Source organism: Mustelus asterias, chromosome 17 (assembly GCF_964213995.1).
Source record: "Mustelus asterias chromosome 17, sMusAst1.hap1.1, whole genome shotgun sequence".
NCBI lineage: Eukaryota > Metazoa > Chordata > Chondrichthyes > Carcharhiniformes > Triakidae > Mustelus > Mustelus asterias.
Window position 1 is genome coordinate 86,793,924 of NC_135817.1, and position 21,385 is coordinate 86,815,308.

The 21,385-nt window shown below is 46.1% G+C and overlaps 1 protein-coding gene across 1 annotated transcript in view; it reads right to left on the bottom strand.

Moving 5' to 3' along the window:
* The window catches only part of robo1 (roundabout, axon guidance receptor, homolog 1 (Drosophila)), a 360,349-nt gene extending 357,369 nt beyond the window's left edge, over positions 1–2,980 (bottom strand). The window contains exon 1 of the mRNA XM_078233066.1: positions 2,121–2,980. Coding sequence (XP_078089192.1) covers positions 2,121–2,178 — 58 coding nt within the window. The 5' untranslated portion in view covers positions 2,179–2,980. The remainder of the gene's footprint in view (positions 1–2,120) is intronic.
* Between the last annotated feature and the right edge of the window lie 18,405 nt (positions 2,981–21,385).

Here is a 21,385-nt window from a genome sequence, read left to right on the forward strand (position 1 = left end):
ATTCCCACTGACTCCTGGGAGACCCTGGACCAAAATGGAGAAGGTGCGTCCAGGTAGGAGATGAAGGAAATTTGTCATGTCCGCCACAACTCTCCCCAACTTTTACAGATGCACCATAGAAAGCATTCTTTCTGGTTGTATCACAGCTTGGTATGGGCTCCTGCTCTGCCCAAGACTGCAAGAAACTACAAGAGTTCGTGAATGTAGCCCAATCCATCACGCAAACCAGCCTCCCATCCATTGACTCTGTCTACACTTCCCGCTGTCACGGCAAAGCAGCCAGCATAATTAAGGACCCCACGCACCCCGGACATTCTCTCTTCCACCTTCTTCCGTCAGGAAAAAGATACAAAATTCTGAGGTCACGTACCAACCGACTCAAGAACAGCTTCTTCCCTGCTGCAGTCAGACTTTTGAATGGACCTACCTTGCATTAAGTTGATCTTTCTCTACACCTTAGCTATGACTGTAACACTACATTCTGCACTCTCTCCTTTCCTTCTCTATGAATGGTATGCTTTGTCTCTACAGCGTGCAAGCAACAATACTTTTCACTGTGTCCCGATACATGTGGCAATAATAAATCAAATCAAATCAAATCACACGGAGAGACTTCATCAGGAACGTACTGAGGTGGAGTCGGAGCATGAGAGGGAGAGCGGACACCTCCAAACAACCCATCCACCCAACCCTCCAAACACCAGCTCCCCCACGCGGGGCAAAGTCTGCAGATCGAGCATCAGATTCACCAGCCTCTCCGAACCCAACACACCGGAGAGGGAGCAAATCATCCTGCATCCCGAGGGACTGCCTGAGGAGAAGACTGAGATAAGCAAATGAGGGAGAAGGGAATCGATTATGATAGGTCTAGCTGAGGAAAGACGGGAAGAGGCTCAAGTGGAGCATAAACACCAGCAAGGACTGGATGGGCAGAATGGCCTGTTTCTGTGCTATACATCCTGTGTAAGGGACAGAAAACACGAGAAAGACAGAGAGAGGGAGAGAACAAGAGACAGGAAGAGTGTGACAGGGTCAGAGAGGATGAGACGGGACCCAGGTGGAGAGAGACAAAGAGTGGCAGAGACAGAGTGCAACATTCAGAGATACTGCTGAAGACTGAATCGGAGAGAGACCCAGACAGAGAGAAACAGGCAGAGCGAGAGAGAGTCCCAGGAAAAGGGCAACAGAGAGTGAAAGAGAAAGAGACACCCAGACAGAAAGAAAGAGGAGTGAGACAAAGAGAGAGAAATAATCACAGGAAAAGAGCAACGACGAGTTAAAGAGAGAGAAAGGGAGACACAGACAGACAGAGAGGGAGTGAGACAAAGAGAGAGTCCCAGGAAAAGAGCAACAGAGAGGGATCCAAGGACACACAGACAGAGAGAGAAACAGAGAAAGAGGGAGAATGTGAGAAAAGTAGGCAGAGGGAGACACTGAGAGATGCAAGCAGAGAGAGGTAGGCAGAAAGAGAGAGAGAGAGAGAGAAAGAGACGGGGCAGGGAGAGACAGAGAGAGAGAGACATGGAGAAAAGGCAGCTAGAGAGAGAAGTACATGGGGCAGGGGGTAGGGGTGTTTGGTGTGGGCTGTGGCTGAGTATTTCTTAGCCCTGTTGGGAGCAGTGTTGAACGCCTTGAGCTGAAATAATGCACAAAGCCAGACAATGCGAAGAGCCTCTGCCCTCTGCGCTGGGGAGGGGTGGTGGGGGGGGGCTGCTAACTTTCCAGAGGGGCAGAGGCAGAGGGGCTGGAGAGACTTGGGGAAGGACAAGTTTCAGAGAGGAATGTTTCCCACTCTGCTGCCTGGGAACGAGCCGGGCTCCCAGTGTGAACGAGCATTATCCACAAATCCACTCCCCCCCCCCCCCCAACTGAGAACCCAGCGCAGACACAAGCACCCTAAATCACCACTTCACATCCAACAGCGATGTGGTCGGAAAGTTGAGAAAGAGTTACCAGCATTCACAGAAGAAATGAGAGATATACTCAAAAACACAACTAGATTTGAAAACAATCTTGATTGAGAGTGCAGGGTCCAACCGAGACACTTGCAAAGAGTTTTGGAAGGAGTTTTAAAAAAAAATCCCCGCGACTGGGATGAATGAAGACACAGTCATACAGACCTGAGCTGATCCACAGCAACCCGGCGGCCAGGGAGAAGCGGAACAGTGCTGTGATCATGATATATCCCAGAGCCGAACAGGAATCCAAGTCATACCAAACCAGGGGGCAGGAAAATCGCTGCACAACCCGGGAATCTCACAAGCTGGGAACTGCCCCAGACACACTTGGCTGGTGTCTGCCTCACCAACAATGTTCATTCACTGAAGCCTCCTCTGATAGAATGGCATTGGAAATATAAAAAAAAAAATTACTCCCACTTGGAGAGAGAGAGAGATTCATGCAAAAATCTATAGCTGTGGCGATCTGAAACTTTCCCTCTGCAAACTGCTTCGAGACAAATCCTCTCCTCGGAGCTGTGAGGGTTCCGCTCTTCCCTCGGATACAGCCTGCAGAGATTTCCCTCTCTGAGTTAGGTCTCCTTTCAGGAAGGGGTAGTCCTTTTCTCTTTCTGTCCTTCTGGGACTCCTGGCTGTCTCTTCTCTCTCTGTTCCTTTCCTGTTCTGGACGATGTATCTTTCTCTGCAAGAATCCCAGTAGATCTCACACACTCTCACACATTTCTGTTGTGGGATCTTTTCTCTTGTGAACACGCAGGAGGTTTTCCCAGGAACTTTACAGTGTGTCAGGCTGGTGTTTAATTCTCTCCCTCACACACAGACACCAGCCTCCGGTAGCTCTCTCCCTCTCTCTCTGACAAATAATTAGTAATGAGATCCCTGTTCGCCCAGCGAAACACAAAGAAGAACTGGAAGTAACTTTTCCCCTTTGCTCTGTGCTCACATCCAGACTGCCCCAGGACTTCGCTCCTTGCTCTGCCTCTCTCTTCAGCTGAGGCTGAGTGAGGGAGCCAGCCTCCTGATCTTCCCTCCGGAGGGTGAGGGGAGGGAATGGGAAAGTTCAGGTCGCTCCAGATCAATGCTGCTGAGCATGTTCCTCCCATTCGCTCCGCACGACCAATCCCAGACAAGCCCAGAGTTCAAACACACGCACACACAAAATCAAACATTATTCCCCAACAATTATACACAGGCACCAATCCCGACACAGGCACCCAGAGCTCACACTCACAACCCAGAACCGACACTCACACACTGAACACACACACACACTGAACACACGCACACTGAATACACTCACAACCCAGAGCCCACACTCACACACTGAACACACACACTGAACACACACACACTGAACACACAATAAACTGAACACACTCACACACAACAGACACACACTGAACACACACACACTGAACACACACACACAACAGACACACACTGAACACACACACACTGAACACACACACACTGAACACACTCACACACAAGACACAAACACTGAACACACACACACACACTGAACACACACACACTGAACACACTCACACTGAACACATTCACACACAACACACACACTGAACACACACACACTGAACACTCACACACAACACACACACATTGAACACACACACACTGAACACACACACACTGAACACACTCACACACAACACACACACTGAACACACACACAATGAACACACTCACACTGAACAAACTCACACTGAACACACACACACACTGAACACACATACTGAACACATACACACACTGAACACACACAATGAACACACTCACACTGAACAAAATCACACTGAACACACACACTGAACACACTTACACACTGAACACACACTCACTGAACACACACACTGAACACACTCAGACTGAACACACACACACACACTGAACACACAGACACTGAACACACAGACACTGAACACACAGACACTGAACACACACACACACTGAACACATTCACACTGAACACACACACACTGAACACACACACACTGAACACAGAGACTGAACACATTCACACTGAACACACTCTGAACACACACACACACTGAACACACACACGCTGAACACACACACACACTGAACACATTCACACTGAACACACACACACTGAACACACACACACTGAACACACTCACACTGAACAGACACACTGAACACACACACACTGAACACACGGACACTGAACACACAGAGACTGAACACATTCACACTGAACACACTCTGAACACACACACACACTGAACACACACACACTGAACACACACACGCTGAACACACACACACACTGAACAGACTCACACTGAACACACTCACACACTGAACACACTCACACTGAACAGACTCACACTGAACACACACACAATGAACACACACACTGAACACTGACACTGAAAACACACACACTGAACACACACACACTGAACACACACTCACACTGAACACACACACACTGAACACACACACACACAACGCACACACACTGGACACACACTCACACACTGAACACACTCACACTGACCACACACACAGTGAACACACTCACACTGAACACACACACTGAACACACACACACTGAACACACACACACTGAAAACACACACACTGAACACAAAATACACTGAACACACTCACACAACACACACACACTGAACACACACACACTGAACACACACACACTGAACACACTCACACACAACACACACACACTGAACACACACACACTGAACACACACACAAACTGAACACACACACACTGAAAAGATTCACACACAACACACACACACTGAACACACACACTGAACACACTCACACTGAACACACACACACTGAACACATTCACACAAGCTGAACACACACACTGAACACACACACTGAACACATTCACACTGAACACACACACACTGAACACACACACACTGAACACACACACACTGAACACACACACACTGAACACACACACACTGAACACACAATACACTGAACACACACATAACACACACACTGAACACACACACACTGAACACACACACACATAACACACACACACTGAACACACACACACACAACACACACAAACACTGAACACACACACACTGAACACACACACACTGAATACACACACACTGAACACATTCACACACAACACACACACACTGAACACACACACTGAACACACACACACTGAACACACAATACACTGAACACACTCACACACAAGACTCAAACACTGAACACACACACTGAACACACACACACTGAACACACACACACACACTGAACACACACACACTGAACACATTCACACGCAACACACACACACTGAACACACACACACTGAACACACACACTGAACACACACACTGAACACACACACACTGAACACACTCACACACAACACACACACTGAACACACACACAATGAACACACTCACACTGAACAAACTCACACTGAACACACACACACACTGAACACACATACTGAACACATACACACACTGAACACACACACAATGAACACACTCACACTGAACAAAATCACACTGAACACACACACTGAACACACACACTGAACACACTTACACACTGAACACACACTCACTGAACACACACACTGAACACACTCACACTGAACACACACACACTGAACACACAGACACTGAACACACAGACACTGAACACACACACACACTGAACACATTCACACTGAACACACACACACTGAACACACACACACTGAACACACTCACACTGAACAGACACACTGAACACACACACACTGAACACACTGACACTGAACACACAGAGACTGAACACATTCACACTGAACACACTCTGAACACACACACACACTGAACACACACACGCTGAACACACACACACACTGAACGGACTCACACTGAACACACTCACACACTGAACACACTCACACTGAACAGACTCACACTGAACACACACACAATGAACACACACACTGAACACTGACACTGAAAACACACACACTGAACACACACACACTGAACACACACTCACACTGAACACACACACACTGAACACACACACACACAACGCACACACACTGGACACACACTCACACACTGAACACACTCACACTGACCACACACACAATGAACACACACACACTGAACACACACACTGAACACACACACACTGAACACACACATACTGAAAACACACACACTGAACACAAAATACACTGAACACACTCACACAACACACACACACTGAACACACACACACTGAACACACACACTGAACACACAATACACTGAACACACTCACACACAACACACACACACTGAACACACACACACTGATCACACACACACTGAACACACACACAAACTGAACACACACACACTGAAAACATTCACACACAACACACACACACTGAACACACACACACTGGACACTCACTCACACAGAACACACACACACTGAACACACTCACACTGAACACACTCACACTGAACACACACACACTGAACACATTCACACAAGCTTAACACACACACTGAACACACACACTGAACACATTCACACTGAACACACACACACTGAACACACACACACTGAACACACTCACACTGAACACACACACACTGAACACACACACACTGAACACACAATACACTGAACACACACATAACACACACACTGAACACACACACACTGAACACACACACACATAACACACACACACTGAACACACACACACACACAACACACACACACTGAACACACACACAATGAACACACTCACACTGAACACACTCACACTGAAAACACACACACTGAACACAAAATACACTGAACACACTCACACAACACACACACACTGAACACACACACACTGAACACATTCACACTGAACACACACACACTGAACACACACACACTGAACACACTCACACTGAACACACACACACTGAACACACACACACTGAACACACACACACTGAACACACAATACACTGAACACACACATAACACACACACTGAACACACACACACTGAACACACACACACATAACACACACACACTGAACACACACACACACAACACACACACACACTGACCACACACACACTGAACACACACACACTGAACACACACACACTGAATACACACACACTGAACACATTCACGCACAACACACACACACTGAACACGCACACACTGAACACATTCACACACAACACACACACACTGAACACGCACACACTGAACACACTCACACTGAACACTCACACACAACACACACACACTGAACACACACACACTGAACACACACACACTGAATCCACTCACACACAACACACACACACTGAACACACACACACTGAACACACACACACTGAACACACAAACACAACACACACACACTGAACACACACACACTGAACACACACACACTGAAAACACACACACTGAACACACACACACAACACACACACACTGAACATACACACACTGAAAACACACACACTGAACACACACACACTGAACACACTCACACTGAACACTCACACACAACACACACACACTGAACACACACACACTGAATCCACTCACACACAACACACACACACTGAACACACACACACTGAACACACACACGCTGAACACACAAACACAACACACACACACTGAACACACACACACTGAACACACACACTGAAAACACACACACTGAACACACACACACAACACACACACACTGAACACACACACACTGAAAACACACACACTGAACACGCGCACTGAACACACACACTGAACACACACACACAACACACACACACTGAACACACACACTGAACAGACACACACTGAACCCACTCACACACAACACACACACACTGAACACACACAAACTGAACACACACACACTGAACACACACACACTGAACACACACACACAACACACACACACTGAACACACACACACTGAACACACACACACTGAAAACACACACACTGAACACACACACACAACACACACACACTGAACACACACACACTGAACACACACTGAACACACACACACTGAACACACACACACACTGAACACACACACACAACACACACACACTGAACACACACACACTGAACACACACACACACTGAAAACACACACACTGAACACACACACACAACACACACACACTGAACACACACACACTGAACACACACTGAACACACACACACTGAACACACACACACAACACACACACACTGAACACACACACACTGAACATACACACACTGAAAACACACACACTGAACACACACACACACACAACACACACACACTGAACACACACACAATGAACACACTCACAATGAACACACACACACACTGAACACACACACACTGAAAACACACACTGAACACACTCACACAGAACACACACACAATGAACACACTCACACTGAACACACACACTGAACACTCATGCACACTGAACAGACTCACACTGAACACACACACACTGAATACGCACACACACTGAACACACACACACTGAACACACACACACACTGAACACACACTGAACATACTCACACTGAACACACACACTGAACACACTCACACTGAACACACACACACTGAACACACACACACTGAACACACACACACTGAACACACACACTGAACACACACACAGTGAACACACTCACACACTGAACACTCACACACTGAACAATCACAGTGAACACACACACACACTGAACACACACACACTGAACACACACACACACTGAACACACACACACAGTGAACACACTCACACTGAACACTCACACACAACACACACACACTGAACACACACACTGAATCCACTCACACACAACACACACACACTGAACACACACACACTGAACACACACCATAAGACCATAAGACCATAAGACCATAAGACACACACGCTGAACACACAAACACAACACACACACACTGAACACACACACACTGAACACACACACTGAAAACACACACACTGAACACACACACTGAACACACACACACACACACACAACACACACACAACACACACACACTGAACATACACACACTGAAAACACACACACTGAACACGCGCACTGAACACACACACTGAACACACACACACAACACACACACACTGAACACACACACTGAACAGACACACACTGAACCCACTCACACACAACACACACACACTGAACACACACACACTGAACACACACACACTGAACACACACACACTGAACACACACACACAACACACACACACTGAACACACACACACTGAACACACACACACTGAAAACACACACACTGAACACACACACACAACACACACACACTGAACACACACACACTGAACACACACACACTGAACACACACTGAACACACACACACTGAACACACACACACTGAACACACACACACAACACACACACACTGAACACACACACACTGAACACACACACACACTGAAAACACACACACTGAACACACACACACAACACACACACACTGAACACACACACACTGAACACACACACACTGAACACACACACACAACACACACACACTGAACACACACACACTGAACATACACACACTGAAAACACACACACTGAACACACACACACAACACACTGAACACACACACAATGAACACACTCACAATGAACACACACACACACTGAACACACACACACTGAAAACACACACTGAACACACTCACACAGAACACACACACAATGAACACACTCACACTGAACACACACACTGAACACTCATGCACACTGAACAGACTCACACTGAACACACACACACTGAATACGCACACACACTGAACACACACACACTGAACACACACACACACTGAACACACACTGAACATACTCACACTGAACACACACACTGAACACACTCACACTGAACACACACACACTGAACACACACACACTGAACACACACACTGAACACACACGCACTGAACACTCACAAACTGAACACTCACAGTGAACACACACACACTGAACACACACACACACTGAACACACACACACACTGAACACACACACACTGAACACGCTCACACACTGAACACTCACACACTGAACACACACACTGAACACGCTCACACACTGAACACACTCACACTGAACACACACACATTGAACACACTCACACTGAACACACACACACTGAACACACACACACTGAACACTCACACACTGAACACTCACAGTGAACACACACACACTGAACACACTCACACTGAACACACACACTGAACACACACTCACTGAACACTCACACACTGAACACTCACAAACTGAACACTCACAGTGAACACACACACACTGAACACACACTCACACTGAACACACACACACTGAACACACACAGTGAACACACACACTGAACACACACACTGAACACACTCACACTGAACACACACACTGAAGACATACACACACTGAACACACACACACTGAACACACACACTGAACACATTCACACTGAACACACACACACACACTGGACACACACACACTGAACACACACACACTAAACATACTCACACTCAACACACACACACTGAACAGACTCACACTAAACACACACACACTGAACACACACACACTGAACACTCACACTGAACACACTCACACACTGAACACACACACACTGAACACACACACACTGAACACACGCACTGAACACACACACACACTGAACACACACACACACTGAACACTCACACACACTGAACACACTCACACTGAACACACACACTGAACACACTCACAGTGAACACACACACACACTGAACAGACTCACACTGAACACACATCTACACTGAACACACACACACTGAACACACACACACTGAACACTCACACACACACTGAACACACACACACTGAACACACACACACACTGAACACACACACACACTCAACACACACACACACTCAACACACTCACACTGAACACACACACACTGAACAGACACACTGAACACACACACACTGAACACACTGACACTGAACACACACACACTGAACACACAAACACTGAACACACACTGAACACACACACACACTGAACACACACACGCTGAACACACATACACACTGAACAGACTCACACTGAACACACTCACACACTGAACACACTCACACTGAAAACACACACACTGAACACACTCACACTGAACACACACTCACACTGAACACACACACACTGAACACACACACACTGAACACACAATACACTGAACACACTCACACACACACACTGAACACACACACACACTGAACACACAATACACTGAACACACTCACACACAACACCCACACACTCAACACACAACCCAGAGCCCACACTCACACTGAACACACTCACAACGCAGAGCCCACACTCGCAATCTGAACACACTCACACTGCACACACTCACACTGAACACACTCACAACCCATAGCCCACACTCACACTAAACACACACACTGAACACACTCACACTGAACACACACACACACTGAACACACACACACACACACACACACTGAACACACACACACTGAACACACACACACACACTGAACACACACACACTGAACACACACACACTGAACACACTCACACTGAACACACACACACTGAACACACACACACTGAACACACAACACACACACTGAACACACACTGAACACACACACTGAACACACTCACACACTGAACACACACACTGAACACACACTGAACACACTCACACTGAACAAACTCACACTGAACACACACACACACTGAACACACACACAGTGAACACACACACACACTGAACAAACTCACACTGAACACACACACACACTGAACACACATACTGAACACATACACACACTGAACACACACACAATGAACACACTCACACTGAACACACACTCACACTGAACAAACTCACACTGAACACACACACAATGAACACTCACACTGAACACACACACACTGAACACACACACACTGAACACACACTCACACTGAACAAACTCACACTGAACACACACACACTGAACACACACACTGAACACACTTACACACTGAACACACACACACTGAACACACACACACTGAACACACACACACTGAACACACACACTGAACACACTTACACACTGAACACACACTCACTGAACACACACACTGAACACACTCAGACTGAACACACACACACACACTGAACACACAGACACTGAACACACACACTGAACACACTTACACACTGAACACATTCACACTAAACACACACACATACTGAACACATTCACACTGAACACACACACACTGAACACAGACACACTGAACACACTCACACTGAACACACACACACTGAACACACTGACACTGAACACACACACACTGAACACACACACGCTGAACACACACACTGAACACACTCACACACTGAACACACTCACACTGAAAACACACACACTGAACACACTCTCACTGAACACACACTCACACTGAACACACACACACTGAACACACACACACTGAACACACAATACACTGAACACACTCACACACAACACACACACACTGAACACACAATACACTGAACACACTCACACACAACACACACACACTGAACACACACACACTGAACACACACACACTGAACACACACACACTGAACACACAATACACTGAACACACTCACACACAACACACACACACTGAACACACACACACACTGGACACACACTCACACTGAACAGACTCACACTGAACACACACACAATGAACACACACACAGAACAAACACACTGAACACACACACACTGAACACACACACACTGAAAACACAGACACTGAAAACACACACACAGAACACACAATAAACTGAACACACTCAAACACAACAGACACACACTGAACACACACACACTGAACACACACACACTGAACACACACACACTGAACACACAATACACTGAACACACAATACACTGAACACACACTCACTGAACACTCACACACTGAACACTCACACACTGAACACTCACACACAACACACACACACTGAACACACTCACACTGAACACACACACTGAAGACATACACACACTGAACACATTCACACTGAACACACACACTGAACACACACACTGAACACACACAGACTGAACACACACACACTGAACACACAATACACTGAACACACAATACACTGAACACACACTCACTGAACACACACACACTGAACACACACACACTGAACACACACACACTGGACAAACACACACTGAACACACACACACTAAACACACTCACACTCAACACACACACACTGAACAGACTCACACTAAACACACACACACTGAACACACACACACTGAACACTCACACTGAACACACTCACACACTGAACACACACACACTGGACACTCACTCACACTGAACACACACACACTGAACACACTCACACTGAACACACACACTGAACACACACACACTGAACACATTCACACAAGCAGAACACACTCATACTGAACACACACACTGAACACATTCACACACAACACACACACACTGAACACACACACACTGAACACACTCACACTGAACACTCACACACAACACACACACACTGAACACACACACACTGAACAAACACACACTGAATCCACTCACACAAAACACACACACACTGAACACACACACACTGAACACACACACACTGAACACACAAACACAACACACACACACTGAACACACACACACTGAACACACACACACTGAACACACACACACTGAAAACACACACACACACTGAAAACACACACACTGAACACACACACACTGAACACACTCACACTGAATCCACTCACACACTACACACACACACTGAACACACACACACTGAAAACACACACACTGAACACACACACACAACACACACACACTGAACACACACACTGAACACACACACTGAACACACTCACACACTGAACACACACACTGAACACACACTGAACACACACACACTGAACACACACACTGAACACACACACTGAACACACTCACACACTGAACACACACACTGAACACACACTGAACACACTCACACTGAACAAACTCACACTGAACACACACACACACTGAACACACATACTGAACACATACACACACTGAACACACACACAATGAACACACTCACACTGAACACACACACACTGAACACACATACACTGAACACACACTCACACTGAACACACACACACTGAACACACACACACTGAACACACACACTGAACACACTTACACACTGAACACACACTCACTGAACACACACACACTGAACACACACACTGAACACACTTACACACTGAACACACACTCACTGAACACACACACTGAACACACTCAGACTGAACACACACACACACACTGAACACACAGACACTGAACACACAGACACAAAACACACACACATACTGAACACATTCACACTGAACACACACACACTGAACACAGACACACTGAACACACTCACACTGAACACACACACACTGAACACACTGACACTGAACACACACACACTGAACACACACACGCTGAACACACACACACACTGAACAGACACACACTGAACACACTCACACACTGAAAACACACACACTGAACACACTCTCACTGAACACACACACACACTGAACACACACACACTGAACACACACACACTGAACACACAATACACTGAAAACATTCACACACAACACACACACACTGAACACACACACACACTGGACACACACTCACACTGAACAGACTCACACTGAACACACTCACAATGAACACACACACAGAACAAACACACTGAACACACACGCACTGAACACACACACACTGAAAACACAGACACTGAAAACACACACACTGAACACACAATAAACTGAACACACTCAAACACAACAGACACACACTGAACACACACACACTGAACACACACACACTGAACACACACACACTGAACACACAATACACTGAACACACTCACACACAACACACAAACACTGAACACACACACACTGAACACACACACACTGAACACACACACTTAACACACACACACTGAACACACACACACTGAACACACTCACACTGAACACACTCACACTGAACACATTCACACACAACACACACACACTGAGCACACACACACTGAACACACACGCACTGAACACATTCACACACAACACACACACACTGAACACACTCACACTGAACACTCACACCCAACACACACACACTGAACACACACACACTGAACACACACACACTGAACACACTCACACACAACACACACACTGAACACACACACAATGAACACACTCACACTGAACAAACTCACACTGAACACACACACACACTGAACACACATACTGAACACATACACACACTGAACACACACACAATGAACACACTCACACTGAACAAAACCACACTGAACACACACACACTGAACACACACACTGAACACACTTACACACTGAACACACACTCACTGAACACACGCACTGAACACACTTACACACTGAACACACACTCACTGAACACACACACTGAACACACTCAGACTGAACACACACACACACACTGAACACACAGACACTGAACACACAGACACTGAACACACACACACAGTGAACACATTCACACTGAACACACACACACTGAACACACACACACTGAACACACTCACACTGAACACACACACACTGAACACACACACACACACACTAAACACACACACACTGAACACACACACACTGAACACACTCACACTGAACACACACACACTGAACACACACACACTGAACACACAACACACACACTGAACACACACTGAACACACACACACTGAACACACACACTGAACACACACACTGAACACACTCACACACTGAACACACACACTGAACACACACTGAACACACTCACACTGAACAAACTCACACTGAACACACACACACACTGAACACACATACTGAACACATACACACACTAACACACACACAATGAACACACTCACACTGAACACACACACACTGAACACACACACACTGAACACACACTCACACTGAACAAACTCACACTGAACACACACACTGAACACACACACTGAACACACTTACACACTGAACACACACACACTGAACACACACACAAACACACACACTGAACACACTTACACACTGAACACACACTCACTGAACACACACACACTGAACACACACACTGAACACACTTACACACTGAACACACACTCACTGAACACACACACTGAACACACTCAGACTGAACACACACACACACACTGAACACACAGACACTGAACACACAGACACTGAACACACACACATACTGAACACATTCACACTGAACACACACACACTGAACACACACACACTGAACACATTCACACTGAACACACACACACTGAACACACACACACTGAACACACTCACACTGAACACACACACACTGAACAGACACACTGAACACACACACACTGAACACACTGACACTGAACACACACAGACTGAAGACATTCACACTGAACACACTCTGAACACACACACACACTGAACACACACACGCTGAACACACACACACACTGAACACACACACGCTGAACACACACACACACTGAACAGACTCACACTGAACACACTCACACACTGAACACACTCACACTGAACAGACTCACACTGAACACACACACAATGAACACACTCACACACTGAACACACACTCACACTGAACACACACACACTGAACACACACACACTGAACACACACACACTGAACACAGTCACACACAACGCACACACACTGAACACACACACACTGGACACACACTCACACACTGAACACACTCACACTGACCACACACACAATGAACACACACACACTGAACACACACACACTGAAAACACACACACTGAAAACACACACACTGAACACAAAATACACTGAACACACTCACACACAACACACACACACTAAACACACACACACTGAACACACACACACTGAACACACAATACACTGAACACACTCACACACAACACACACACACTGAACACACACACACTGAACACACACACACTGAACACACACACACACTGAACACACACACACTGAACACACACACACTGAACACACACACACTGAACACACACACACACTGAAAACATTCAAACACAACACACACACACTGAACACACACACACCGGACACTCACTCACACTGAAGACACACACACTGAACACACTCACACTGAACACACTCACACTGAACACACACACACTGGACACTCACTCACACTGAACACACTCACACTGAACACACTCACACTGAACACACTCACACATAACACACACACACTGAACACACACACATAACACACACACACTGAACACACACGCACAACACACACACACACTGACCACACACACACTGAACACACACACACTGAACACACACACACTGAAGACACACACACTGAACACACACACACACTGAACACACACACACTGAAAACATTCACACACAACACACACACACTGAACACACACACACTGGACACTCACTCACACTGAACACACACACACTGAACACACTCACACTGAACACACACACTGAACACACACACACTGAACACATTCACACAAGCAGAACACACTCATACTGAACACACACACTGAACACATTCACACACAACACACACACACTGAACACACACACACTGAACACACTCACACTGAACACTCACACACAACACACACACACCGAACACACACACACTGAACAAACACACACTGAATCCACTCACACAAAACACACACACACTGAACACACACACACTGAACACACACACACTGAACACACAAACACAACACACACACACTGAACACACACACACTGAACACACACACACTGAACACACACACACTGAAAACACACACACACACTGAAAACACACACACTGAACACACACACACTGAACACACTCACACTGAATCCACTCACACACTACACACACACACTGAACACACACACACTGAAAACACACACACTGAACACACACACACAACACACACACACTGAACACACACACTGAACACACACACACTGAACCCACTCACACACAACACACACACACACTGAACACACACACACTGAACACACACACACTGAACACACACACACAACACACACACACTGAACACACACACTGAACACACACACACTGAAAACACACACACTGAACACACACACACATAACACACACACTGAACGTACACACACTGAAAACACACACACTGAACACACACACACACAACACACACACACTGAACATACACACACTGAACATACACACACTGAACACACACACAGACAACACACACACACTGAACATACACACACTGAAAACACACACACTGAACACACACACTGAACACACACACACAACACACACACACTGAACACACACACTGAACACACACACACTGAACCCACTCACACACAACACACACACACTGAACACACACACACTGAACACACACACACTGAACACACACACAACACACACACACTGAACACACACACACTGAACGTACACACACTGAAAACACACACACTGAACACACACACACAACACACACACTGAACGTACACACACTGAAAACACACACACTGAACACACACACACACAACACACACACACTGAACACACACACACTGAACACACACACACTGAACACACTCACACACAACACACACACACTGAACACACACACACACTGGACACACACTCACAATGAACAGACTCACACTGAACACACACACAATGAACAAACACACAGAACAAACACACTGAACACACACACACTGAACACACACACACTGAAAACACAGACACTGAACACACTCACACTGAACACACACACACTGAAAACACAGACACTGAAAACACACACACTGAACACACAATAAACTGAACACACTCAAACACAACAGACACACACTGAACACACACACACTGAACACACACACACTGAACACACACACACTGAACACACAATACACTGAACACACACACACAACACACAAACACTGAACACACACACACTGAACACTCACACTGAATACACTCACACACTGAACACACACACACTGAACACACACACACTGAACACACACACTGAACACACACACACAACACACACACACTGAACACACACACACTGAACACACACACACTGAACACACACACACTGAACACTCACACACACACTGAACACACACACACTGAACACACACACACACTCAACACACACACACACTCAACACACTCACACTGAACACACACACACTGAACAGACACACTGAACACACACACACTGAACACACTGACACTGAACACACACACACTGAACACACAAACACTGAACACACACTGAACACACACACTGAACACACACACGCTGAACACACACACACACTGAACAGACTCACACTGAACACACTCACACACTGAACACACTCACACTGAACACACACACAATGAACACTCACACTGAAAACACACACACTGAACACACTCACACACAACACACACACACTGAACACACACACACACTGAACACACAATACACTGAACACACTCACACACAACACACACACTGAACACACACAAACACTGAACACACACTGAACACACACACACACTGAACACACACACACTGAACACACACACACACTGAACAGACTCACACTGAACACACTCACACACTGAACACACTCACACTGAACACACACACAATGAACACTCACACTGAACACACACACACTGAACACACACACACTGAACACACACTCACACTGAACAAACTCACACTGAACACACACACACTGAACACACACACTGAACACACTTACACACTGAACACACATTCACTGAACACACACACTGAACACACTTACACACTGAACACACACTCACTGAACACACACACTGAACACACTCAGACTGAACACACACACACACACTGAACACACAGACACTGAACACACAGACACACTGAACAAACACACTGAACACCCACACACTGAACACCCACACACTCAACACACAACCCAGAGCCCACACTCACACTGAACTCACACACACTGAACACACTCACAACGCAGAGCCCACACTCGCAATCTGAACACACTCACACTGAACACACTCACACTGAACACACTCACAAGCCAGAGCCCACACTCACACTAAACACACTCACACTGAACACACTCACACTGAACACACACACACACTGAACACACACACACACTCACACTGAACACACACTCACACTGAACACACACACACACTGAACACACACACACTGAACACACACACACACACTGAACACACATACACTGAACACACACACACTGAACACACTCACACTGAACACACACACACTGAACACACACACACTGAACACACAACACACACACTGAACACACACTGAACACACACACACACTGAACACACACACTGAACACACACACTGAACACACTCACACACTGAACACACACACTGAACACACACTGAACACACTCACACTGAACAAACTCACACTGAACACACACACACACTGAACACACATACTGAACACATACACACACTGAACACACACACAATGAACACACTCACACTGAACACACACACACTGAACACACACACACTGAACACACACTCACACTGAACAAACTCACACTGAACACACACACACTGAACACACACACTGAACACACTTACACACTGAACACACACACATTGAACACACACACACTGAACACACACACTGAACACACTTACACACTGAACACACACTCACTGAACACACACACACTGAACACACACACTGAACACACTTACACACTGAACACACACTCACTGAACACACACACTGAACACACTCAGACTGAACACACACACACACACACTGAACACACAGACACTGAACACACAGACACTAAACACACACACATACTGAACACATTCACACTGAACACACACACACTGAACACAGACACACTGAACACACTCACACTGAACACACACACACTGAACACACTGACACTGAACACACACACACTGAACACACACACGCTGAACACACACACACACTGAACAGACTCACACTGAACACACTCACACACTGAACACACTCACACTGAACACACACACAATGAACACACACACTGAACACTCACACTGAAAACACACACACTGAACACACTCTCACTG